The sequence below is a fragment of the Anas acuta genome, chromosome 1, assembly GCF_963932015.1.
Source record: "Anas acuta chromosome 1, bAnaAcu1.1, whole genome shotgun sequence".
Lineage (NCBI taxonomy): Eukaryota > Metazoa > Chordata > Aves > Anseriformes > Anatidae > Anas > Anas acuta.
The window spans coordinates 109,533,739-109,561,338 of record NC_088979.1 but is presented as its reverse complement, the minus strand read 5'-3'; the positions used below and the strand labels follow the sequence as shown (position 1 = coordinate 109,561,338).

General features: G+C 38.9%; 2 protein-coding genes across 3 annotated transcripts in view; both read left to right on the top strand.

The window, feature by feature from the left end:
- The first annotated feature begins 861 nt into the window (after positions 1-861).
- On the top strand, positions 862-7,536 carry CREG1 (cellular repressor of E1A stimulated genes 1). Of its 2 annotated transcripts, none has more exons than XM_068692419.1 (4): positions 862-1,198; positions 2,942-3,061; positions 5,077-5,261; positions 5,884-7,536. In XM_068692419.1, coding segments are annotated over exons 1-4 (582 nt in total). In that variant the 5' UTR covers positions 862-922; the 3' UTR covers positions 5,885-7,536. The 2 variants fall into 2 exon arrangements, with proteins under 2 accessions (XP_068548520.1, XP_068548514.1); XM_068692413.1 differs by having other exon boundaries at positions 863-1,198; positions 5,077-5,265.
- Positions 7,537-17,644: 10,108 nt separating this feature from the next.
- CD247 (CD247 molecule) overlaps positions 17,645-27,600 on the top strand; it is a 53,047-nt gene continuing 43,091 nt past the window's right edge. Inside the window, exon 1 of the mRNA XM_068692370.1 lies at positions 17,645-17,804. Coding sequence (XP_068548471.1) covers positions 17,747-17,804 — 58 coding nt within the window. The 5' untranslated portion in view covers positions 17,645-17,746. The remainder of the gene's footprint in view (positions 17,805-27,600) is intronic.

Below are 27,600 nucleotides of genomic sequence, written 5' to 3'. Positions count from 1 at the left end.
AGCAGGTTTCTCCTGAGCATTGCCAGCAGAGGGCAGCTGAGGAAGGCTGTGTTTTGGTGGCCCCAGAGGGAAAGCCAGGCTCTGTTCCTGCTCTCTGGGAACAAGGAGAGTATTGTAGGAAATTTTAGTCTGCCTGGACACAACTACAGGACAGTGCATAGACGGTAGAGAATGGATCTGTGGTGTATTTTTTCCTCGAGAAGAGATGGCTTTCCTGAATTCTGCCCAACAAAATGACTCATGTGGCACACAGCCTGGCCCTCCCAGAGGCCTTTCAGTCGAATGCAACTGGCAGCCCATGGCTGGATCCTTTTTCTCAAGAGCCCCACAGCCTTACCCAATGCCAGGATATGCATGTGCCGTATGACAGGGCACCTGGGGACAGATTGAAAAGCAGCAGTTGTGTGAGGGGAAAGAAGCCTTGGTTAGAGCCATGAAGTGCCTCTTGTAAGCACGTAACCTGCCCCAGATGAAGGGCTGAATACCTCATGGTCTGGACCTGGTCTGTCAGGCAGAGCACAAGGACTCCAGAAGAGCCTTGGGGCACTCTGCCTCTGTAACCTATGGGCACCTTCCACTAAAACGAGTAAAGCTGAAGTAAAACTCTCGGCATATCTCCTGGGAAGCCAGTCTGCCTATTTCAATATGGCTTTTGGGGGTTAGACTGGAACTTTGGGGTGTCAGAGTGACCATATCGCAGACATAAACCTTGGAGAAAATCCTTTTAAAGGCAGCCGGGAGCCGAGGCGGGGCTCGGAGCTGTTTACACCGCCCAGACCGCGCTGGGCTTACCCCGCCTCCCGCCAGCCCTCATTGGCTGACGGTCTCTCAGCTCGCCCCTGATTGGCGGAGAGCAGAGCGGCGCTCAGCAGCCGAGCGGCTGATCGGGGCGAGCTGCGGAGCGCGGGGGGCGATTGCAGCGATGGCCGCGGTGCTGCAGCTGCTGCTGCTGAGCGCGGCCGCGCTGGCGGCTCGCGGGGCGCTCCCGCCTCCAGAGCAGGCGGCGCGCGTGGCGCGCGTGGTGCTGCACAGCTGCGACTGGGGCGCGCTGGCCACGCTGTCGGCGCAGGACGGGCTGCGCGGCCACCCCTTCGCCAACGTCTTCTCCCTCAGCGATGGCGCGCCCGGGCGCGGCGGCGGCAGCGGCGTCCCCTACCTGTACCTCACCGACATGGAGATCTCCGTCAGGGACCTGCGGGTGAGCGGCCGCCGGCGGCTGGGGCGGACACGCGGATATATGCGCTGTGTGTGTGTGTATACACGCACCTATGTGTATATAGGTAGCCCAAAAAAGGAACATAAGAAGTACATATAGGTGTAAATATATATATAGGTTCGTATTATAGGTTCATACATGTGAATATATAGGTTCGTATAAGTAAATATATAGGTTCGTATAAGTAAATATATAGGTTCGTATAAGTAAATATATAGGCTCATATATATATATTTAGGTCCCCTAGAAATGAAATTTTCAGGCACACGTGCTGCCAGCGCAGTGCCCATTTTTTTTGTGATTCACCTCTAAAAGTGTGTTTGTCTCAACGGCAAGAAGCGGTTGGATTCTCTTCAGCGAGACTCAGGGTTGTATCAGCGTTTTCTGAAAGCAGGTGTTCCCTGCCTCTTTTTTAAGGAATTAAGGAGCTTGGGTGAGAGGGCCAGGAGGAGCAGTTCTGTGGTCAAGGCAGTCCCAGAGTAAGGTACAGTGCCCAAGTGCTGTTAGGCCGCAAGAGAACCTTTTTGTGCTAGTAACCGTTACAGCATTAGTAAAACAAAAACAAAACTTAAATAGTAAGAACATTTCAGACTTTGTTTTACCCTTAACCTTCTTTGTTTGTTTCCTGTCCCTCTCCTTACTTTGGCACATTGAAGTAGTTCGATTATGTATCTAAGTGATGTAGAAAACGTATTTTTCTCTTGCACAGTATCTCCTCGGCCATACCTACAACCCTTAGGTTTCAGAGGAACTTGAAAATGATGACATAAACTGTTAACGAACCATTTCCTTCAGAAAGTTCCCCAACAGATCTTTTATTCGCTTGCTGTAGGGCAGAAAGATTTGACTTCGACAGTCACGCGGAGGGAGACATCTGATAAGAGATAGTGCTGAATAATCATGAATCAGCAGGTTTTGTCATTGAGCAACTTCCTATCTGTGCTGTGAGTCAGGTGGTGGCTCCTGTTCCCTAAGTTCAGTCATGCACTGCATAGCACTTAAGTGACGTTTGCAGTGTGGGCTCTGCCTGCTTGTTTTGTTTCTCTCTGAGATGAGCTCTTATAATGAAATGTCCCAAAGCATGCAAACTGTCTTTGCTGGGACAAAATGAACTCCACCATGTGATATTTTGCAGTAGGCAATCCTGTTCTGCACAACTTTTCAAGCTGTCTTCATTACATTCATTTTAGAAAAAACAGTCAGATACAGGTTCCTTAATTCTTCAAGTTAGGTGTCTTACTTAAATACTGAAGAGTTTTTAAACCTAATTTTTAATATTCACTTTAAACTTCAAAAGAACTGACCAGTTTGGGGTCATCCAGGGGGCTTGTGCTTTCTTTTAAAATTTGGTTGTAATGGATTTTGTTGATAGCTGTGAAACCCATTTGGTTACCTTTCAGTAAACATTTGTCCTTCCCCTTAATGAATTTCATTGTATCTTCTTGTCTTCTGTATACTGTCCGGTTATGTATGTTGGCTCATAAACGGAATTCAGAGTTTTAAGGAGTGCTATTCTGTGAGGTTTGCATTTTATGCTAACAGATGTCAGCAGACTTCTAAATTGTTCATCTAAATCAGCTTTCAGACATAATTAGGAAAAGATGATCACAGCTTTGTTCTTTTTACCAGGAAGTGTGAGCTGAATAAAGCACCAAAAGCTGAAAATGTGGTATAACTTTTTTTTCCTCGCAAAGATACATAAATCTCTTATCATTTGTATTTCAGGTCAATTCAAATGCCTCCTTAACTGTGTCTTTGGCGCAGACTCCTTACTGCAAGAAGCACAAATATGATCCCCAGAATCCCCTCTGTGCCCACATAATCTTCTGTGGGAGTGTTGTAAAGGTAAGCAGCTGGAATTTGATGCTGGACAAGACTGCATGTTGAACAGGGTTGCATAGTGGATGGAGAAGAGCTGTTAGCATTTCCGTGCAGAAGATTACGAAGGGATGTCATGTGCCATGATACCAGAAGGCTATCTCATAGGTTGTGTGAGGAAAGCTAAGTAACCACATGGTATCTGCAAAAGCAGTGTTGGCATGTTTTTAGCAATGATCTTGAGAGGATTTCTTCTTGCAGTGAAGAAAATCATCCTACTTCCCCTAGACCAGTTTTGAAACTAAAAAGTCCAAGACAATTCTCTTGTCAGTGAAGCATGAAGACTTTTTCATATCTTGCTCAGTTAAGTTCTTTGGCCCATTCAGTCTGACATATTCATGTCCAAAATTTGATTGAACTTAATATTCATCCATGCTGTGAAGTTACAGGTGTTAGACATAGAAAAAGTTTATTGTATCACCTGGCAGTGTTGCTGCCATGGCAGTATTCTTTCCTACACTGGTACGTTGGTGTCCCATAGAAGGAATTTAGAACTGCATGTGTTGTTTGTTGAAGATCTTAATCCCATTATTGAGGAAGAGGACTAATTATCGTTATTTTCTCTTATATGATAGCCTGAATTCTTACTTAGTGTTTTCATACCTCCTGTATTTGTACATTATACTCCGTCAATCCTTTAATTGCTTTCATGAGTTTATCATCAGTACTGGAATTATTTTAATTAGTTCCTCTTGTACCATATCCAGGACTCTTGTTGATTTAACCCTTTAAACATTTGTACATAGCATATTAAGTAGTCGCACATTTCCGCTTCCATTCTCTTGTAGATTCTGTTATTTCATTCTGCATGCCTGTATGTATGTTTAAACACACATGTACGCTTTTTGGTTTGTTAGTGTCTCTTTAAGTAATCACGTGCAGAGAAGGTAAAATTACACCTAAAACAATGCAGCAAGAATCCATGCTTCTCCATTTTGTGCTTTTCCAAATAACATCCAAGATCATGCTGTGTGTTTTTTGCTGCTTACTGATTTGAAGAATCAAACTTATAATGGAATATAAACATACTAAGTTAAATCTACCAGTATTAGGATCAAGCACAAAACATTTTCTAGCCTTGGCTTTAGGCTGTTACTCAATTTTTATTCTTAATTGGATACCATTCCTGCCTAAGTACTAACAACAAAGCCATTTTTTTCCCTGGCTTTTGTTTGTCTGTTCAAGTTGTGCACACTTCAATGATGAAGAATATGGAGAAAATGGGAAAAAATTATCTCTAAGAATACAATTCCAAGTTATATATGGAAAACTTGAATTCAAAAAGACATTTCAATAAACAATTCCAAATGAAGGTTTCAGTCTCCATAATTGGATAGTTAGCATCATTATTTGCTTTCCCATTGAAAAGTAAAAACGGACATCTTACTCATGCCAAAATAATTTTGCGTGTCTTTTAATAATTACAAGGAAAGCTTTGGTCCTCATTATTCTGCTGTTTACTCATTGTCTCTCTAGCAAGAACTTCAAGTATCAAAGATCCTTTAATACATGTCTGTGGACTTGGATAATTTTAATCTGTACAATGAAGATTTTTTTCATCAGCAGCATAGGGTATAATTTTATCCAGTCTTCTTCAAACAAGTCAGTGTCAAGTTGGATCTAGTTTTTATATTAGAACAGAATGAATGCTGCTTCTAAAGCTTTCAGCCTGCATCCCTCTCTCTAAACAGCGAACAGAAGACTTACTCTTATGTTGATGAAGTACTTTCTTCTTCGTGCTTTTACTTTAAAAGCACCCTTTTGATTTAATATTAAAAGCAACTACCTTGGAGTGTTTGCCTGTCTCATGTACAGTCGTACAGCACTCTGAAGATAAGTGGACTCTGCCACAGTAATGAGCCCTTTGGGGTAAAGTGTGGCTGAACTGAAAAGAGCACACTGCAGTCAGCAGTGTGTTTTAGCTACCGTTTGTCTTCCATATGACTGTATCTTAATGTAGTATTTTGCTGGCTGTTGTTCAGGTGAATGATTCAGAAGCGGCCATAGCGAAAAAAGCGTTATTCAGTCGACACCCTGAAATGGAAAGTTGGCCTAAGGATCACAATTGGTTCTTTGCCAAATTCAACATCACCAATATTTGGGTACTGGACTACTTTGGTGGATTGAAAATTGTGACACCAGAGGAGTATTACAGTGTCAAGCCTTAGTAAGTACGTATGTTTTGCATGCTTAACTCATTATCTTTGGAAGCTGTAAACCTTTTCCGTATTATTAACAGAATTTTTTACATAAGTTTGTCTTTTTCCCTAAGTAGTCTACTGGATGCGGTATCTGAAATCACAAGATAAGTTTGAATAGGGGACTCAGCTACTTAACGATATATAGTATCTAAAAGTAAATCTCTATGGATAATCTTATATAATCTAATATGTAGTATAATCTAATGTAATCTTATACTACAATTTGTACTTGTACTTTAAAATACAGTTTCTTGGGAGGAAGGAGTCCTGCAGAGTGAGAATAATCATTGTCCTTTATTTGGATTAATTGCAGATTATGTTTTGGTCTAATAGCTAAACATAGTGAGACTTCAGTACTTATGGAGAATCTGATCTAACTTAAAGCTGCAATCCCATTGGTTATTATGTAATCCCATTGATTATTATGTAATATTTTTCCCCAAAAATTGCTTTTGAATCTTTTATCATGATACTGAAGAAAATATGTTCTATTGTCCACATAAAACTTAGTCTTCAAAGCTTTCAAATGTATGTCTGTTTGTTGACCGTGCTAAAATATAATTTCACTCTTATTCTTACTCCTTGTAGGTAGAGGAAGATCCTTGGTGATGGTGATAGTACAAGTGAAGTACTTTGGATGACTGTTTCATGAGATACTTCTTTTTCCTACATATTGCAGAGGTGAATTAATAATGCAAAAAGTCAAAAATTTTGCATTGTTAATGAGCTCGTGTAACCCTTCTGAAGCAACTGTGAATTTGTCGTATCTAGCACAGGTTGAATCACGTCATACTCAATATCCTTTGTGCATAAGCCATAAGTAAATTGCATTCATTAGACATGAATCTGGGAAGTTGTTATCTGTCTCTTGACAGTCTGCATTTAGAAAGGCTGTGTTACTGAAAACTAAAGGATTAGTCCAGTTCTGTGTTTCCAGTGCCTTAGTTAAATCATATCTGTTTGCTCTCCAGTTTTACTCTATTTTTAATATAAGTTTATTTTAGATCTTTATGGCAAAGTACTACAAGATGGCTCAGCTGACTGTGGAATGGCAAGCATTGTTTGTGTTGCAGTGATGAATGATACGTTGAGTTCTAAATTCTGTAAGAATTTTTCTTTGTGCACATATACACTCACTTGAGCCATTTTTCTGTTTTGCTACCTGTATTGAAAGTACTATGAATGTGATTGTGTTTATGCAAATTATACACATACCTCAGGCTTTTGATAAGTTCTTGGTAAGTCTTTGTCTGGTAGTGGTTATGTGCCCTGACTTTAAAAGAAGTGTTAGTAGCAGAAGTAATGAAAATATCTGACTTCAGTATATCAAGAGTAGTGGCTTCTAAGTTCAATGAGACTGATATAAAAAGAGATTGCTTACTGATCTGGATTTTGGAATCTTCAGCTTTCTCAATCTGATCAATGTAACAGCTTTTGTTACCTTAAGCAGTAGAACTGAGCAGATTTGTTTCTTTGGAAGCCTTATGCAACAATTTTAGGTCTAACCCAGACGTGAGAAAGAAACTAGTACAGTATGGCACAGATGATTCAGCACTTGCAGAGAATGAAAATTAATGAAAGGTGTGGAAAATTAATTCTCTGTTTCTTAAAATAAACCCCACACAACCATGAAAAAAAAATTAACACCTCTTTATGTTCTGTCACATCTCCCAAGTGCTAAGTTCACAAATATCCAAAAGCAATTATGAACAATTAAGTTAGATTTGCCTGTGGTAAAATCATCTACTTGACAGAGTAAAGAATGTGAAAACTTAGTGTCTTTAAAGGAAGATCCACATTGTAGAACAGTGGATTTGGACAGATCAAATCATCTTTACATCTTAATGTCATCATTATACTGCTACTTATCTCAAGTACTGGAAAGATTTATGAAAGCCTTTTTGAAATAGCTTACAAAGTTTTCCTTTTCTGCAAGGGGAAAAAAGGTACTTTTTACTATATTGAACACATTCTGTGCTACTATTTAGAATAATTCAAAATTAGAATATGGAAACAATTTATGTTGAATAGGTAACACTAAAATTAAATAAGATATTGGAAATATTTTTATATAAGGTTATTTTTATTAATGAAAAGTGTGGAAACTGAAATGATCCTATGGTATGGACTTGATCCTTTCCATGGGGACACCGTCATGTATTACCTGTAACTCCATAACTTTTGATGTACGAGATTGATGATGCTGGGCTTTAGGTGAAATAAAACTTTTCTTATGACAAATGGTGTTGGTTTTATTTATTGCACGTTCAAGAGTATTTCTCTCCTTCACACTCTCTTTCACACAAGCACACACACTTTGGGGTTCTTGCTTTATGGTCATTCTGAAGTCTTTCACGCTTGCTAGAGTATGCCTGGCTTTCCTTTCTTGGCTGAAATTAGCATCTTTGTTTCACTTTCTTTTTTGCATCTAGTACTGTGAAATAAATCATAAAATAATAACACCGGATTTTGTGAAAATGAAGACAAGGAAGTCTTATTTGACTATTTCTTTGTCTAAAGCTTCTATTTTGTGAATGACTGCATCAGTTAGCTTTTTACCAATATTTTCTTATTCTCAAATCTGATCTAACTTAAAGCTGTTCTTTTTTATCTTCTGCTTTATACAAACATAAATAGGTTTTGTTAACATATACATGTGTTTGTACAAGATATGCTACAAACTTGTCTCTTGTAATTCAAAACCTAAGGTACTTTTCTCAAAGTAAGCTTTTCACTGTTATTTTAATTGCTAACAAAAACAGATCACTATCTAATGCAAAACTACATTCACACTGTTAAAAGAATCACTTTCATTTCATCGAGGGTTTGGTGTATACATCTTTTTTTTTTTTTTTTTTTTTTCCTCCTGTGTTGGTTATCTTTTCAGATTTGATGTTTCCATTTGTACAAGTTCCCCTGTATTTTCTGATTTGGACAGCAGGTTAGTTTGTTTTTTTTGGTAACAATTAGTCTGAAATAGTTTTATAACTCCTGAATTTTGTTGGATCAATTTTAGATTATCCACATTTCCTTACATTTGAAACTTGAAAAGAGTCCAGCCAGATGCTTCTTTTGGAAAGTGACATACAACAAAATGGTTAAGCTAGGTGTACAGAGCAGGATTCGAGAGTTAATTGGAAAAATACTATCTGGAGTTGTTATATCTACGTATCTCCTTGAATGCTTGGCTAAAAAAAAAATTGTAAGTAGAAGTGGAATGTAGGGCAGACTAGGGTATAAATCATACTAAATGTCTGTTTTTACCTCTTAGATATAGATCTGTAAATGTTAACATCACTGAAGATGTTAGCTCAAGAAAGTCATCAGCTTTTTGTACTATTTTTCCTCTTCTTTCTTCTCCCTGTGCTTACCTTCATTGTATTAGGAATCTCTTCAGAGTGCGTTTCCTTTTTTCCTAATATCTAAAAATAAGATTGTGGTTTAGAATAGAAGAGGCTGAGTATAATACACTAGAAGTGTATCAACATTTTGACTTTTGATCACGTGTGTCCTCTACCATGACATGCTTGACATATCTGAGCTTATTCTAAATAGTAATGTAGTCACTGTCTGTATCCAGGAAGCTCAGTAACTCCATTCATAGATAAGAGTTGGTGGCATCGGATGACCTTAGGCAACTCACTAAATCATAGGATGTTTGTTAGCTGAGAATCTAATTAGTATAATCTCAGCCCGGCACTCTAACGATACAGTAACATTTTTCCTTTGCCTACTGATCTTGCTTATTGACCTGTTTGTGCTTATCCCTCTTGATTTACATTTTTTTTTTTTATGTTTTAATGTACTAGTGTCCAGACTGCTGAGACATGCTATATCATTATAGAACCAAGCCTATGTATATCAGATGTCATTTTAATCCCTCATTCAGTTCTATCTGGATTTATTTTTTTAGGTTTTTAATATTGTATCTGTGATCTTCAGAATAAAATAAGCTTAATCATAGTATTAGATTAATATAAAAAGTATTAATCATAACTTGATATTTGCAACAGCTTTTTCCTGAATAACACATTGAATTTAGAAAGATTCAGAATTGAGTCAGTGTTTTATTATTGCTGAACACAAGAGGGTGCCATAGACTTGCATTCAAGTTCATTGCTAACTTTAGTACTTAAAATTGGTTAGTGAATTCTTCATAACTCAAATGTGCTGGGAAAGAATATGACAGAGGGCATGATACTAAGAAATTCTTTTTCCTACATTGCTTTACATTATGAATGTTTTCCTCCATAAACACAAGAGCCTGCTGGTTGCTTAAAAAAAAAAAAAAAAGCATTCATCTTTTTTTGTGTTTTGTAATCATTTTGTGCTATGAAGTGCTTAGAAGTAATGTCCATGAAAGTGATTTACAGGTTTTTAAATTAAAAACCTCTAGTAAAGGAAATTGAGATAGGCATAGAGCACCTTGAAACATCAACTGGGAGCAGCTACCTTCAGACTTGATATCTTTTATTTCTCTCAGTGCTTATTAATTCTAGCAATTCAAATCAAGGTTGTTCACTAGCGTGATGATGCTTTGGCTGTTAGCTGAAACACCCATTTGGGATTTATAGGAAAGAAATATTCAACAGCTAGTTGATACTGTTGGACTTGGCTTGCTTGGGCCAGCAGCACAGCCTTTGATTAGGAGGGCAATAGTGTTTAATGTTCAGAATAGGACCCAGTTGGTCAAGACTGACATCTTAAATTATTGTCAAGGCCCTGGGTGTGCCCCAGCAGCTTGGGCTGCCTGTGCTGGAGACCAGCTCTGCCTTTGCACACATACTTGGGTGGTAAGAGAGAGCCGGGAAAACCCACTCCGAAGCTTCTCCTGGGAGCTGGGCTGGAGCTCAGGTCCTTGCCACTTGCCTGGTCCCCCTGGCTTGGCCTCCGTGCTGCTTCTGCTGTGGTTGGCCCTGGTTGCTGTCATCCAACCTTCCAGTTCAGGTACTGTGGGCCTGGGTGCCTTGGTGGTGAGGCCACTGCCCCGCTGACACTCCGAGCTCACCTGCCAGTTGTGATTGCCCTGCTAAGAAGCTCAGCCTCTGAGCTTTGCATGCAGAACTCTTGTAATTGCGCCTGGGAATTTTTGATGTGAAAACGTTTCTCTCCAGAGGCTTCCTCAGAGTTTGTGTTAAGTATTACAGTATCAAAAGGTTCGAATGTAAGATGCAGTCATTCTGGCTATAGTAGCTAACGTTCTTGGTAGCCTGTCTTTTTGCAGAAGCTTATGTAACTGCTGTCCAGACACGTCCTTTTTTCCCCCTCAGTTGGATTCCGATTTGAAACAGGTACAAACTTGAAGCCAGGAAGCTCTTGCATATGTCATGACAGTTGAGAGCTCGGTAAAGGAAACAAAACCCATCAGGTTTTGCTCAGGAAAGGACAGTCACGACTCAGTTTCCTTTCTACAGGTGGAAGGCAGCTGGCTAGTCAGCTCCTGAGAGTACAGCTAACTGCCTACCCAGACAGACAACGTGGAAGGGTGTTCACTGCTGTGAGGAAAAGGGACACCGAGTATATAAAAAAGGACTATGGTGGATATATCAAAGGAACAAAACCCCCACTTCTTTAAAATTTGAGCATCACTAGTTGTGCTAATTGCAGAGCTGTCTGGAGCCTTATGGTTGTTTGAGTCCAGGCATGCAGTTAGTTTTTGAAGTGATGAAATGTCATATCGTTTAGTGGATATTCTCTTTATTATTCAAAGGATTTGATAACTGTGGTGATGGTTCTGAATTGTTTTAGTTTTTTTTCTTTTTTTTTTCTCCTAGATCATATCCTAGATAAAAAAGCCCTAACAATTCCTTATTTACCCTTTGCTTCTGACTCTAGCAACTGTTAGACTTACTTTAGCATATAATTTTTCAATTTTAAACAAAGAGAGGTCACATGGTAGCAAATCCAACACATCAAGAGACAGTTCTTTCCCTCGACTTTAATATTGGTCAGTGTACCATACAGGCCTACAGCCACTTTATGTTTTCTGTTCTACTGCTCCAGGTTGTAACCTTTCCCATTTTGCACCTATCCTGATTGCTACAAACACAAGATAGCTTGACAAAGCCATGTACAGGGTATATGTAAATATGTGTACAATCATGGAGAAATAACTTTCAAGAGATACTAGGTAGTATGTATGTAATTGCATACGTAAGCATGTGTATTTATGTGAAGAATTGAAGATACTTTGTATTTCTGTAGTATTTATGCCAATGCAACCTATTAGAAATTATCCAGTATAAAAAAGTTACTGTTTCTAGATCGAAATCAATCACTTAAGGATGAGAAACAGAGACATAATTGCACAAAACACGCAGCAGGACTGTAAGAACCTTGCATAGCTCTTTCGCGTTGGCGTTTAGCCAAAAAACAGTTGCCTAATCAAGCATGAATTGGATTTTTGATTTGTTTTAAATGGTTAAATGAATCTCAATTCATTTAACTGTTTTCCTCCCAGATGAACATTTGAAAAATCCAGAAGAGGTATGTGCTGGGGCAAAAAGGGGGAAAAAACATGGGAAATGAAGTTACTTATTTCTGGTCCTAGTGTCTGGCTTCCCCTACCTTTACATTCATGGAAGACACAACCTTACTGATCAGTTGCAGTCTGTACAGCCATGCAAGAAAATACTGAGGGTGGTGTATAATTAAAAGTACCATTTCCATAATGTAGGTTTAGTGGTATTTCTTTTTTTTTTAAAATATGCTGTAATTTAGTCAGGGAAATTCATCTGAAATTAACAGGTGAAAGCAGTAATAATGTGAGGAAAATAGCATGACTAGCTTGAAGTAAGAGAAGTATTGTGCTTCCTTCTTAAGATAAAGCATAAGTAATGCTCTCTTGCGTGCATTAAAAGAAATCCAGAGTAGATCATAAAGGCTTCACTGAGAATGAAAGAATCAGGCATTATATATTCAGTAGTCTCAAAATTAGTGAGTTTTCAGAGAGGGGTGCATTTCAGGTTTCTACCAACATCTACTATATGGGTTTCCAAAACCAATTTTGCATTGAAAAATTTTAGGACCGTAGCAGAAACGAGGAACTACTTGTCACAAGAAACAAAATAATGAATAGGAATTCGTTCTTATACTGCATCAGGGCCTCTTTATCATGTCCCGTAGGAAACATACGCTCATGACTGTGTTTGTCTTTATGGTACTGCACAGGTGTCTGTTTTCTTTTTATTTTTCCCCTTTAGATGTGGCAGGGTTTCTATTTGCACAATGCAGCTGCAAGGAGTAGTCACAGTCGAGGTTTTTTTTCCCTTGGAAAAGCAGTATTTTCACACACAGAGGGGAGCAGTTGTAGTGAGACCAACTTCTGTTGTCTCCCTGTTGGGAGCTGCAAAGCAAGACCTGTAGTTAGACACTGTCTTTTTTCCAGCTTTCTGTTTGCAGTGCTGGCAAAAGTGCAGGGCAGGGACTAATCCCCTTGGAATGCAGCAATTATCACTAAATAAGTATTAATTGCTGCATTCCAAGGGGATTAGCACAGTTGAGCCCAATTATAGCAAAGCGAAGCTTCACTGTAAGGCACTATGGTGCATTGAAATGCAGTGAAGCAATATAGGACTGTCACTCTGCAACATTTTGTCAATAAAAATTGTGGGCTTACACACTGTAAACAGCTTTTTTTTTTTTTTTTTTTTCTTTTCAGTGTATTAGTCTAGCGTATGAATGGCATGCCTTGCTAGGGGCGACAGCTTTCTCACCAGAGAAAATTGTTGCTTATTTAAGACCCATTATCTTTGTGTGAACATCTCCAAAACTGATTTTGATACTTGTTGAGTTTGTTCTGGCACTACAACTGTGATTTCCTGCTGGATCAGGGGCAAGACTCTGCAGACTGGATTCTCCCATTTTCTCCATCAGGTCAGCCAGCTCCACCATCAGGTGATGCAGGTATTAATTTTGCCTGCAAGTGCTAACTGTGTCAAATTGGCTTAAGAGAACTTTTGCTAACGGACCTGTTCTCAGTCCCAGCAGTGTGTGATGATGATTACAGGCATGCTCTCTGTGGCTGCAACACATGAGCCAGAGGGCAGTGTGTAGTTATTTTTTTTTTTTTAATCCTCAGCTTGACTGCAGTGTGGGTTTGTTTTTTAGTTTTCATTTATTTCCTGTTAAAACTGCAAACCCTGCTTTTTTTTTTTTTTTAGTTCAGTCAAAGCATAACCAGTAAGTATGAAAAGGGAAAAGGGGATGCTTCTGGGGATGAATCAGCCCCTTGCATTAGAGCTGTTCCAGGGTTTCTTGTGCCCAGAGAAAGAATGGTATATTGATGCACAGAACCAACTGAATGCATGCCTTGTCTATTTTGTGAAAGATGTTACACCTTGCAGATAATGAGCTGCACCTTAACCTGCATTAAACACAACTGAGTTGTACTGTACTTGGGGACCAGTTCAATTCCCTGACCCATTCTGTTTCAGGAGCCATATATAAAATCTTGCAGTCTTCCCAGCACAGGTAATTCTTGAAATGTGCTTTCCTCCACCCGTATGTTTAGATAAAGAGTCAAGTTAGCTAAGAGCTTTTCTTAACCCAGCAGGGAGGGTTTTATGTCTCTACTGTGGCCTTGTCTGTATTGAGAAAAATAGCTGCTGGTTCAGCTGAACTACTGTTGGCATTAGTCTCTAGGCCAGTGTTATCAAGGTTCTTACGGTCTGACTGAAATAAGCAAACTAAAACACTGTTTCATTTAAACTGTTGGTAAAAATGCATGTATGAGGTTGCCTAATGCACAACGTAGGTAGGAGCTGCCGAAGTTTTAATTGTGGTATGTAGTTCCTAGAGATGCAAAGACCAAATAAGCTGAAATGAAGGTGGCACTGTAACAAAATCCTTTATAGTGCAATTGCGAGACATATGAAGACAGAATAGCTTTTTCCTAGAGCAGAGACCACTTCTCTTTTTTCTGCAGCCCTCACCTGTATGTGATTTGCATTTCCAGTGTTGTGTCTGTTACGAGAATAACTCATAATACAAGCGTGGTTGTTCTTTTGAATAATTTCATTGTATTTCAGTTATGATGGTAAGCTTGCCTCTTTGCAAAAGATGAGGGATTGGGAGGAGAGAATTTCTAGGGGCGCTATCATGCAAAGCCTTTTCCTGACTTTGCCCACACTTCTAAATGAAGTCCATACACTCCATTTCTCTGACCTTTCCCTATCTAGACATCAAAACACACTGGCCCAACTGCTGTTCTCCCAGTGTGCCTACTGTGGCCATTAATCTTGCTTTCTTACATAGCTCTTCATTCCTTTTCCTTACCTTTGGCCTCAGCTCTTTATTCAAAGTGATAATTTGCTGGCTCTCTGCCTGAGGGAGAAGCTGTGATCAATAACAGGAGGAGACAGGGGTCAGCAGAATAGTGATGAGCAGTGCCATTTGCTCCTCTGAAGACACTGTTACCCAAAAATATCAATAACTGGTAAGATATTATTTTAGCTTTTGAATAAGGCATCAGTGAGATTTGGGCTGCCTGCAGTGGGAGCAGGGCTCTTTTTCCTCTCACTAATTCCTTATTTCAGTCAATCACCTGTTACATAGCAAGGTGGACAAAAAGGGCTTTATCTGGCTTGTGCTGGAGTACAGACCAGGTATCTGAATGCAGCCGGATCTGGAACTTCCAGCTCCAGCGTGTGGCAGGTCTCGTGGGCTGTGCTTTGCTCACTGCCTGACTGAGTCAGAGCCCATCTCCAGCCTCCTCTTGCAACTTCTGGGGTAGAAAAGCCACACAGGAAACCCTCCCCGAGGCTAGGGGAGGGTAGAGGCTCAGCAGTACTGTCAAGGTGTTGCAAAATGGCATGCAGCCCTGGATTTGGGGCACTGTAGTAACACTGGTATCTTAATTATTTTGATATTGACTAGTACCATATATAATACTTATTAAATAAAAAGGTTATACTAAATTATCAATGTATTAGCCTTCATTACTTCAGATGGCAATGTGATGAATTTCTCGGACTCTGTCTTCCAAGAATTTCAATTGACTTTGCTTTTGAAAGACTATAAATCCTTACTTCTTATATGCCCATAACTCTTACCTTGCCAGTCATCTTTGGACTACTGGGAAATAGTTATCGCCAATGCTGTTCCCGTATCTGCTGGGGATGCACATTCCTCTTCTTCCCTCATTTCAAAGAATTAGAACTGGGGAGAGGAAAAAAAGTAAAAAAAAAAAAAAAAAAAAAAAAAAAAAAGTATATATAAACCATTCCTTAAGATAATTCTCTTCACTCCCAACTACTTAAGCTCTTATCCTGAAATATATTAGTAGTATTACTATTATAAACGTTCACCAATCTTATGTTGGGCCAATTGTATTTTGATGGTGGAAAGGCTGAGCTTTTGGTTTTAACGTGCATTTAAGTCATGTTTTATGGCTTTTCTAATTCACAGTTGTCTAAACTTAATCTTTATTTTGCTTAATAAAAGTGAACATTTTTATTCGCGTTTGAAAAAAGATAATATGTGGGGTTATTTATTTATTTATTTACTGAGTGAGAGCTGGCATCACTATGTTGATTAGTATTTTACCTTATTTTCTTATAAGTGCCTTAACACTTCAACAGAGAAATTACTTCTTTCTTATATGTCTCCTTCTGAAGACTTTTCTAAAGCTCCAGATTTCACCTTTCTTAATTCCATTTTGCTATGCTGGATTGCTTCTCCTTTTAACTGTAAAAGCTTAACTGCCCTGGTTTTATAACACTAATTTCAAAAGTACATCGAGGTCCTCAAGTGAAGGCACGATGAAACGACAGAATATTGTTAACACAAGTCAGTTTTTTGTTTTTTCAGCTCGTAGTGCAACACATTCTCCAGAGTGACATTTGCTAGGTTACTGTTCAAGTGTGCTTTTTCTGTTGCCTGTGTAGTTTCCACTGCTGCCTACTGAGCGTTGCTTTAATACCGCCAGATTTGATCACTAGCTTGGCTTTGTAAGGAAACAAGCATTGTGATTCTCCTGACTCAGTCTGCCTCTCACCACCACCACAACAACTTTTGACCTGGGGGGTCAACATCAATCCAGCTAAACAAAGGAGACTCAAACATAACCTGCTCCTACTTGTAGTTTTGTGTAGGTAGCTGTAGAGATCTTATTAGTGCCCTCGGAGCAGCAGAAAAAACAGGGCATTTTCACTTTCACAGGGGGTACTGGGTTAGTCAGCACACACACACACATGTGCTTCAGATCAGCTACATTACCCACAGCTGCGTGCTTGGCCCCACAGGCGGAGGGAGAGCTGAGGCTACAGGATGGCCAAGAGGGCAAAAGGGGCTTAGGGGAGCGTGGCAGGTGCCACAGTGATTGTGCTGGAGGGAGAAGGTGGACCTGCAGGAAATGAGGCTTCGTGAGCACTTCAGCTGGGCGCACCTGCCCTGTTTTGTGCTGTGCTAACAGAAGAGCCTAGGCTGTGGGGCTGAAAAGTCCTGTGAATTCCTGGGATGCAGCTGGGTTCAAACCGCGCTTCCTCCCTTCCTTCCTCTGGGCCCTGCTGATCTGCCGCAGTATCTCACTAGAGGCCAGCTTCAAGCAGCAGGAAGGCTGAATGCCATGGCCTGCTCTGTCAGTAGGTGTGGCATATGTAGCTGGAGGCTGCCGGGCTTCCTGTTTCAAGCCCAGCGCGGAGGAGATGCACACTGTGCTCCCCCACAGAGATGACACGGGCTCTCCTCTGTACGGGCTGCGCTGGCTCTGAGGACAAAATGGCTCCAGAGCGCTGCATGCACACAGAGTTTTTGGAAATACAAAGATGTGGTATGTTCACATCAAAAGGCACCTCCAGTTCAGAGTTATGTGTGACTGAAAGGAGCCAGGTAGTGCCGGTTGTGCTAGTGTTTTACGTCCTGTGGAAACTGCAAAGACAGATGGAGTCCAACTCCCCGTGATGAAGGCCAACACATAGCCCAGGAAGTACAGCAACTTTCAGGTGCTAATGTTAAGTCAGAGCTTTAGAAATAACGCTACACTTGATACCTTTACCAGTGCAGCTATCCACTCTTGAGCAAGCAGCTATCACTTACAATTTTAGACTTCTACTTAGACATGGACATAGTTACATCCTTTTTGAAGTCATGCTGAATTTGATACCAGATACACTTTCCAGGCCCCTCTTAGAGCTGCTGAAATGGAATGTCCTAGGGATCATCAAAGTTTAATAAAAAAAAGAAGAGAGAGAAAAGAAAATCTTGTAAAGAGAAAATAAGAATACAAAAGGAAACCATAAACATCAATACCAGGAACGTAAAACCCAGACCTCAGAAGCTGCGAGGCAGAGGAAGGCACGTGTGTTTTGGGGTGGCTGCCAGCAGGTGGACTCCAAAAGCCCTTATAGAAGCAGTGCTTCCTGTGGAGGCAGCCAGAAGAGCAGAGCCCGTGGAGGTGCCTTCCTCCTCATCGCCCCACACCGCTCACCCCAGCACCGCTTGCCGGAGTGAGATGAAGTGGAAGAGGATCGCTGTCTTTGCCACCCTGCAGGCACAGCTCTCTGTTACAGGTAAGGCAGGCTTTTGTTTTGTGAGGCGCTATTTTAAAACTCTTTTTGAGGTGAGGGAAGAGCACAGTGCTCCATGGTGGATTCTGTAGCCCTTGGGTCACAGGAGGGAACCTGCACGTGATCTTCAACCACACGCATCCCCCTAATTGCAGTTAGCTATGGGCTGGTTTGGAGCTGGGTTTGGGGGACTGGTAAAATATATTCTCCTGTGATATAACGATGTCCTCTGGCGGGCCATGAGGCCGGCTGCTGCAGGTGGTGGGGCAAGTTCTTCTTGTGTCAGAGCAAGCACTGTAGCCCAGAAACAATTAATTGTTAAACAAGGTTTTAGCCCTCAGCTGGGTGGTCTTCCCTGGGATTTAAAAGAAGTTTGATACCAGAATGAAAACATAGTTGCTTTTGATAATCAGCGCAAGAAAGGTTCTCAATCTATTTAGGTAAAACTAGAGCTATGTTACGTGCAGTGGGTGGCTGGTGGCAATGCATGCCAGCAGGCTGGGTATAGAAGAGCATATGTCTGATAAAAGGGGATAGGATCCTTCCCTTCGTATCTTTACCTCCATGCTTGTCTCTGCTTGACACAGTGTAAAATGAAAACGTTTTTACCTTTATATATTGATTTGTGGTGGTATATGTATCGACCCTGCTTGGGTAGAAAGTGAGGCAGCTTTAGCATGCACAAATCTTCAGAAGTCACATTACCTTTGGGAGAGAGGAATGTCCTTCTTCATAGCTTAGAAGACCAAAAGCGCGAGAAAACTATATACATCCAGGGAAGGCCTAGGCTAAAGACTGAGTTTGGGGAAATCAGCAATGATGAGATATGAGTAGGCCACGTTTGATTGTGCATTGAAACAAAATCTACTGGAAGAGTTTCACCGATGTATAGAGTATAAGTGCTTAACAAATACACCATCCTTACACTAAAGAGCTTTGGAAACTGCAAAGGACTTTTTACTCACAAGTTTTCTGGAGATCAGAGAAGGATTTCGCAGCCACTTTGGCACCATTTCTATCAATCTGTGGACGTTGTTTCAGGAAGATTCTAAGTACAGTCGCTTTCTCTGTGGTAAGTATGCCTTCTGTTTGTGCTGCATTTAACAGGCCTGTGTCCCTTTCTGATACTGCATTTTGTACGTTGCTTTGTATACACAAATGCGGGTCCAAGATATAAACAAAGAATAGAAACTCCTTTTCCTCGATCTCTGAGAAACAGTTTTGAAGTGTATACAGCCTTAAGATTTCTCAAGAAAAAAATAATATTTTATGAAGTTGAGGAAATTATTTTAGCTCAAATAGTATCTGAAAATACCTTTCTGCATTTTCTCCTTTTGTTATGTCCAATATATCAATATTTCAGGCTCCTATTTGTACTTCTTGGGGAGAAAACTTTTACTGAAAAATATGTAATAGTCTGCAGATGGCTAGAGCCCTATGAGGGTCTTTTGTGCACAGCTCTTGGAGTATTCACACTAGGAAAGAGTACATGGGATCAAATTTTGAACAAGTTACAGTTGTCATTGATTTGAAGTGGTTGCCTATAAGTTTGAGGGGAAGTATTTTTCACTGGGTAGCCACAATAGTTCAAAGGGTAGTAGTATTTAATGTAAGAGTATAGGTAGTATAAAAGAAAGGTAACACCAAATTTGTGGGATTGTTGCTGTGTTATTTATACAAAATACACAATAACATGTAAGATCACCATGAACGTAGCTTGAAGGTGAGACTGAACAGATGAGGCTTTTCAGCTCAAACAGAACAAAGACCTGATGCTTCATGGAGTGTTTTCAAGCCTTCTTAGCATAAAGTAAACTTTTATAAAGTTTTCATAAAACAAGCTCAGAGTGGATAGAGAGTCAGTAAGCTGCATACCACCTTAGAGCAAATTTATTCCACTTCACTGTAAGGCATTTCTGCTTACTATCTAAGCAGCCAGTCTAAAGATGCTACCACGACTGGGACTGATGAACATGTAAGGACTATCCTTTTGGTCTTTCGAATACTGAAACAAATACGTCAGGCATGAGAAATGTCTTGTTTTAAAATAAATAATTCTAGAGATGGGCCACAAATTCTGATGCTGATTTTGAATTACTGATATTAGACCACAAATTTCAGAATGCTCAATCTTGACCTTTGAGCAGTTACGGAGAAAAGGTTTAATCATATGCTTGTTTAGTTTTCTGCGTGGCCTGCTTCTGAGGTACAAAAGTGTAGCTCTGGAAGTCTAGCTCAGGTCTTCCTATAATCCTTCTATTGAAAAGTATCTAGAAATAAATCTTGAACTTCTGAGAAGATGATTTTTTTAAATTATCTTTGTGTAGGTCTTTTAATATTCTTCTTATGTAACAAATATCACAATCAAAATAGCAAAAATCTTTGGATAGTTTATAGAGCTTTTAGTCTGAAATATGGCAGGCTTTAATAGCAGTAAGTCAGTACTGTGGGCAAAGTTGTAGAATTGCTCCTTTTTTTTAAAAAAAAAGTTCATGACATTTTGATTTATGTAAATATATAATGCACTCATATACAAATTTATATGCCAGAGTTATTCAATGAGACTCTTTCCCTGTTTTTCACTTCTTTACAAAATCACATTTTTCAGAATCATCTGTTAAATAGAATTGGACAGTGCACTTCTTTTTTCTGCTAACTCTGCGGAAACCAGAGCCTTTGACGGAGATTACTAGCACAGCTTATTTTCATAAGATTTTGCTGGTCTGTGTAACTGTGGCTTCTGCCCATTGGGCGTCATGATACCAGGAGCTGTTTTTTTAGTCGGTTCATGGACAGGAAGATAAAATGGACAGATCACGGGTCTTAGGGTTCATTTGTTCCTTCCTTTTTATGAGATGACTTAGCAGATCTGCAAACTATAAGACTTGTAAACTTAAAGTTGTTTACAAGACAATCCAGAAAACCCAGGCAAATAAAACCAGACAACTTTGGCTACTATCTCCATGTCCTTGTGCCCAGTCTCTTAAGTTCTCCTAGCTGAATTCTTGCTAGACCAGGAAAAAAATCCAAAGGTTTAATTTTACATGTTTTATTTCCTTTTTCTTTTGTCTGTTCACAATGATTCATTAATAATTCATGTAAAAAAAAAAAAAAGGCAACACTGGACTAGCACATTAGCAAACTGAACAAAATGTAGGCAAATGTAGCCTTTCTTTTTAGAGGGCCATTTGTCGAGCACTTGCAGTATTATATTCAATTCTCCAATGCTTGTTATAGAGTAAGAGCTTTCCGTCTGAATCCTTCCAAGCAAAATTCCTAATAAATGAAGTAAGAAGTTAATGATTGTGTTCCTTTTGTTGTTTTTCACGTATGCTAGATGGGAAGTATACAAAAAATAGAGAAAGCTGTCTGAAAATATATTTATATTTCTCTTATGTGTATCCTTAAGAATATGTGTATAAAAACACAAAGTGTGGGGGAAAAATAAGAGCTTTTCTGGCAGCTTAAATGGGACAAGAACTTGATTTATGAATGGACATTCACGTGAGGAATACTTTTGACAGTCATTTTCCGTTATTCACGCAAATTTGAATTGTGACGATCACCACGCGTAAACCTGTTTGAAAATAAAAAAAAAAAAAAGAGAGAGAAAACAAATTCTTCACAATTTCCAAACTGTTACCAAACTCCCTTTATAATGTAAAGAAAAAAGACTTACTTGCACAACTGCGGAGGAACACCAAATACCTCCTTCAATTCATCATATAATCGAATGACTGTATGTTATGGAGGACTGCCAAATGCAAGCGCTATGCTGGCAAGAAAATACGGTATGCTGCCAGAGTGGCATGAATGGAAGATACAACTTGTTAAAAGTACTTAGAAAACGTTTATCTTGCTACGTGTACTTGTATGTATATTGTTGATTTTCGGTGTTCTGACAGTCAACAGCTAAATTAAAGTCTTGATATTGCTTTTTTTTTAGCATTAAGAAAACAATTTATGCTGGTCCAGAGTCTTTAAGAAGCTGAAATTTTACAATGTTTTGCAATTTCCACCTGTGTGTAATGTAATATTTTGAGACCGGTTTTGAATATTGTTCTGTTAAGTTCTACTCCTTCAAAAAATGTCATATTTTTAGCTTTTAAAACATGGCAGTCCAAATCCAATTTATTCAGCAAAGCAATGGAGATATTTAACTCCACATTGTCCTATGCAACTGGTTACATATACAGTTACTAACTTAGATAAAATGTGCACGCGAATGAGAAACTTAGTTTGCAGTTCTTCCGTCTACTCGCTCAAGCGCACAAATCTTGGAAGACAGTGGAAACGCATGTATTTAGTCAAGTGCAGTATGTCTATCTTTGTGAAGGTTAGACTTATGGATGGGTTGGTCTTTTGCTCTTGATGATTTAGGTATTAAGAATGGGAGTGAAAACATCTAGCTCCTAAACCTCAAAGGTCACAAGCATTGGTATCTATGCCAGTTCTGTTTAAGGGGTAGAAATTATGTTAATTTTTGAGCCATACACACTGGACATATTTGAATTCCTACAAGTTTCTTAGGAATAAACTATCAACTTTTGGAAGCCCTTTATGTATTTTCTTTTTAATATTTTATTATATGTGTGTCAAGTTTTTACAGTCTCGCTCTGTTCAGTCTTACCAATTGGAAATGGAGACAATCAGGTAGAACAGACACACAGAATGAAGGAGATTTAAGAAAAATGGGAGTTTCCCATCTCTGCATGCTTTCCATATGTGAGAGCATGTTAAACACAGCACTTCTGGCAAACAGGTTGCTGAGTCCGATGTGATGCTCAGACTATTTCACCTACTTCTGTCATGGAATGGTGTCGTGGTGAAAACTTCATCTCTGTATCCTGACTGATGTTCATCTCCATCCTGCCCCTTTCTTAGTAGAAGAACATTTTTATTTTTATTTTTTAATTTATTTTATTTCTAAATGATGGGGAAGCCATAAAGATTGCACTTAACTCTTTGAAAGCTCAGATAATACGGAAGTGAGATAAATTAGAATTAGATGGAAGCTGATGAGGAAAAAAGATTGAAAAATTATCAGCAAATTATAGTATAAGATATCACAAGTTTTCCTTTGCAAACCTTCATGGCTCAGAAGCAGAAAAAGAGTGAAACAGCTCTGTAACCTGTCACTTTAAAAAGGCAATTGCTGTTTCTGGGAAGCGATAGGCCAGCCTGCCCCAGTGCTTGTGGTTGGCAAGCACTGAAAATAGTCTTCTGGTCAAAAAGCAAATCTAACTTGTAGAACTTGAGAACACTTTAAAAGCTTTCTTAAGTGCCCCAAAATTTGAATCTCAAAAACAAATATATATGTAATAAAGTCAACGAGTAATGAACTGAAACACTTTTCTAATGGGTTAAGATGCAATACCAAAGAAATTAATAAGAGAACACTAATGGTGTGCTATTTCTTTTTAGTGGCTAAGGAATAAAGGAAGAGCTGTGAGATTTGAAAAAAAAAAAAAAGTCCTGATTGTTCATTCAGATGTTATGATCAGTTTATTCCAGCTAGGAGCATGAGTGTTTTACATTCATTTCACTTAAAATGTTGCTGTCATGCCCATGACAGCCAAACCTTAAATAAACAAAGCTAAATATTTATTAAAATGCTTCACAAATATTTAATGCATAAGTATGTGTTGCAGATTCATTCAAATTCCTCACGGCATGCATCTTGTCACAAAGTAAACTGAGGCTCAGAATGGGGGGAAAAGAAGAGAAATGTCCAGTTGGTAATTAGATGGATGAGAGCAAGCCCTCGTACTTACATGGATCTTGCAAGTAGATCAAGATTTTCTTTGTGCAGGCATTGATGTTTGGGGGCAGAGCCTGAACGGGTGAGATACTTTGGTTGAAAATACTAATTCTGAATTCTCTAATACAGAAATTCAGCTCAAACTAAAAATTAACATACTATAATTTATTACTTTATCGCATCGATTTGAAGCAAGAGTTTTGTACAGCGTGACAGAATCCTTTTTGAAATATTCTTATCAAGTATCAGTTCAGTGAAAGAGATCAACTTCCTACAGTTAGATACTGCACATTCCCAGTCTTCAAATGTTTGTTTTGTCATTCGGAAATAGCTGAATGGTCTGAGTGATGACTTTTAAAGCTATAAATAAATTGTGCGGCTGGGTTGGGATCTTGCAGCTGGCAGTTAATACAGCAGATTTTTAAACCTTTAAAAAGAAAAATTTCGACTCGTACCATCTTATGCATTAGAGCCTTATAATCACTAGGTGTTAGTTCATATTTTATTATTTATTTTTTTTTTCAGAGAACCCTACTTCAAGTCTTTGGTAGGAAAACTCATTTCTGTCTCTACCTGGTATCTGTTGTTGCAATTTACATCATTTCCCATCTGGCCATGTAAAACTGTTGCAATAAAGAAGCCTTACCAGAACTATCTGAAGTAATTGCTCTCTTTATCTGTGTTTCTCTCTCCATGATGTGAATTCACAGAGTATCATCGCTTTGGGCTTTTACGTAAGTAAGGTGATTTCAGCTTTTTGCAAGCATGAGGGGGCATTTATGAGGAAAAGCAGAATGAAGTCCTGTGAGTTTCATTACAACCCATTTGCTGAAGGAAGGAAGACAGAATACAGAGAGAGAGAGAAAAATACTTATATAATTGATACCTTGTAAAAGAGTCTATCTACACCAGAGACATCTGGTTTCTAAGAAGCAAGCAAACAATTCTGTGAATTATTCTGCGTACAGTTCCTCTGTTCATGAAAGGTCTTGTAAAACAGATTAGTTTCTTTTGATAATTTTTTAAAGAATTTGATTTATATTTACAGATTTCTTCTTGCTACTAATTTTCAGTTGTTATTTTTATGGTTTATTACCTGAAGGCATGATACCTGGCCAAGTTAGTGTGCACGGGTAGACTTGTTCTTGAAGTCTTAGTCATTATAGACTAGAACTTGTCTAGGACATCTGTATTAGGCTTTCAGGAGAGCTGTATGGGAATGGTATTGTATGAAGTAATGTAAGCACGCGTTTTTCTTCCTGATTTTTTTTATATTTTTTTTTTCCATATTTCTCAGGAAATGCCAAAATATCTGTATTAGTTTGGCACTTCATAGTCTGTTGCGATTTGAAGGCTTACAAATGCAACACAACCGAAGCAATCCATGTGATAGCTAACTGACTTTGGAGGCTTACAGTAGCAATAGATTTGACCTCATGTTTGTTACCTGCAACATACTCTTCATTAGTAATGGGCTTCTGATTCTTTTGATCTATTTTTGGAAATTGAACTTCTCTGTGTTAAGTTTTGCTGAGGACTACTCCGATGAATAAAGTATCTGAATGAAATCTTTGCGGGTGGTGAGCTTAGAGAGTTTTGGTGAAAGTAAATGAAATTAAGCCCACATTTTTTAACACCAATCCCTTGCTTTCCTGAGAATAAAAGGGAGTAATATCCAATTGCAAATTGTCTAGTTTTTAACTTTGTGACACTATTGATCTTCTACATGTAAAACCGAGCAGTTGTGTATTATGACAGTAACCACACCCAGCGAAGATAAGCAAGGTTAACCAATCTGGATTTCTAGCTGAGGGTCAAACGTCATTCCAGTTACTTTAAAAAAAAAAAAAAAAAAAAAAAAAAGAACATCTAATATATACTATAAAAGTCTTAAGGCATTTATTTAGCTTCTCAGGTTGTTTTTTCATCCCTGGTTTTGACAGATAAACTCTACTTTCTGAATCAAGCTCAATTACAGCTTGCTTGCTGAACATGTGGATTTCTTTTTGCCTTGCAAATAACCAATAATTTTATTGAAAACAGCACAACATTGTCCATTTTCTTTATACATAAACTTTGTGAGAGAGCTTAAAGGAGTAATTTAAGGTGACTGTTTCCCAGATGATTAGCAATGCTGTCTCTGGTGGAATCTCAAGTTCGGATGAAGACCACTTGTAACTTCAAAATGTATTCCGTCCCCAAAAGTTTGAAACTAACTACAGATCATCAAGAGTGTTTTTATTATTTTTTTTTATTTAATTATTTTAAGAGTTTTGCCTGTAATATAATGAGATGAAAAGTTCCGTGTGCTGGCTTCATTACTTGATCTTTTTTTCTGAAGATGCATTTTCGATCGCGTCTTTGATTTTCTCCATGATTCAAATGTTAAAAAATAGAGGTTTTCACTAAACTATTTCTCTAAAAGAAGCAGTTTTAATTTACCTTGTTTGGAATTCTCTTAAATTTCAGATGCCTCTAGTGTTAATGCAAGCTAGATGGAACTGGAATTTTCCATGTCCTGTCTTTTCATGCAGATAAATTAATCTCTTCTAATAACTCATGTTATTTTTCTACTTACCCCAAAACCCAGCAGTGCTATAATGCATTTGTTACTGCTGTTAGGTATGTCTCTTTTGATAGAAAAGCAGCAGATTTTCAGGCTTGAGACTTTTTTTTTTTCTGTTTTTGTAACTCTCTTGAAGTTACAGCTATGAACCTTCAGCCCTATCTTATTGTAACATCTTTTCCAAGATGTTTTTATCTGATTTTCTTTCTCAGCTGCAAAGAAGTAGCTAACAAGTTTGCCCCCTTTCTCTTTCTCTCTTGCTGTTCTTTTTACATCTTGAGCCAAATGTGTACTTGTTAGACATGATAGCTTTAGTAGACCAAATACCAGGTTTAAAATCAAGCTTAGAGGGAAGTGATTTTCTGATTCCGCTAAACTTTCCAAGATATCTTTTTTTCACTGTTTTCTATTGGGATAAATGAAATCCTTCCAGAGTATTTTTGTGAGACACCAAGCAGCCTGTGAGCAATTACTGTTCTGTGTTTGGGAAGAGGGAAACCCAGTTTCAAGTCCTTGGTCTGTCTGACTCAGAGCAGGAGCTTGGCTGGGACTCCCACGTGCTGAGCTAGTCAAGAGACACCCGTTGGTTTTGATGAGAAATTCTGATGCGAGTCTAAAAACATTCCCTAACTAACGTGTCATCAGAATTTGTAGTGCAAAGCGTTTCTGATGAACTAGTGTTACATATTTAAACCTATTTGTTTTAAAACAAAGCAAAAGAACTCAATGGAGTAGATGTGTTTTTGTTCTGGAGAAGACTTAGTGTTGTCCTTGCCTGTTTTGAGGAGCCTTATACATGTAATTAGGGTCAATGCTACATGGGGGAGGGTGTACCTGGGAGTTTCCCCATCCACTCTTACAAAATGTTGTGTGTTTTCTCTAAAAGTGACTGTATTTCAGCAACAGTATAACCCTAAGCAAGCTCCTCTGTGTGAGTTTGTCTGCAAAACAGGGCACAGAGGTGGTATTCTCTTATCTCCAGGTACGTGAAAATAATGTAATTACAAGTATCAGTAACAAATATCAATATCTGCTTATATATTGATGATCCTGCCAATTCTGAAACCACATACACCTATGCAGGACTGTCAGATTTAGAAGAAGATCCTAGACTGCCAAGTCTTTAAGGTATATAGGGACCAGAGGGAGTCAGCAACATGGAATATAATCAGGAAGAGGCAATCTGAGAAAGCCCAGCATGTGCACTGAGCTGTCTGGAGCAATAAAGGAGGGCTTCAGGCATTTTAAAAGGTTTGGTAGCCTCACCTCTAAATATGCTGTCTATATGCTGTAACTGTGAAGTGGGTATAATACTGAATTTCTGTCAAACTTTCCCCTTCTAACTGGGACATGTTATCGCGTTAGAAAACGGTGCTTATTTGAATATACCTAACCTAGCTTTAAATTAGTCTTGTTTCGGCAGCTCTCCAATGACAGCAGTACAGATTTTATTTCAGGCTAACTGGCTGGGT

Excerpts from the sequence above, each read along its gene's own strand:
- CREG1 (XM_068692419.1), top strand. The coding sequence starts at position 923 with ATGGCCGCGGTGCTGCAGCTGCTGCTGCTGAGCGCGGCCGCGCTGGCG. Across the intron at positions 1,199-2,941 it reads TCTCCGTCAGGGACCTGCGG|GTCAATTCAAATGCCTCCTT; the intron begins GTGAGCGGCCGC and ends TTTGTATTTCAG. Across the intron at positions 3,062-5,076 it reads TCTGTGGGAGTGTTGTAAAG|GTGAATGATTCAGAAGCGGC; the intron begins GTAAGCAGCTGG and ends GCTGTTGTTCAG.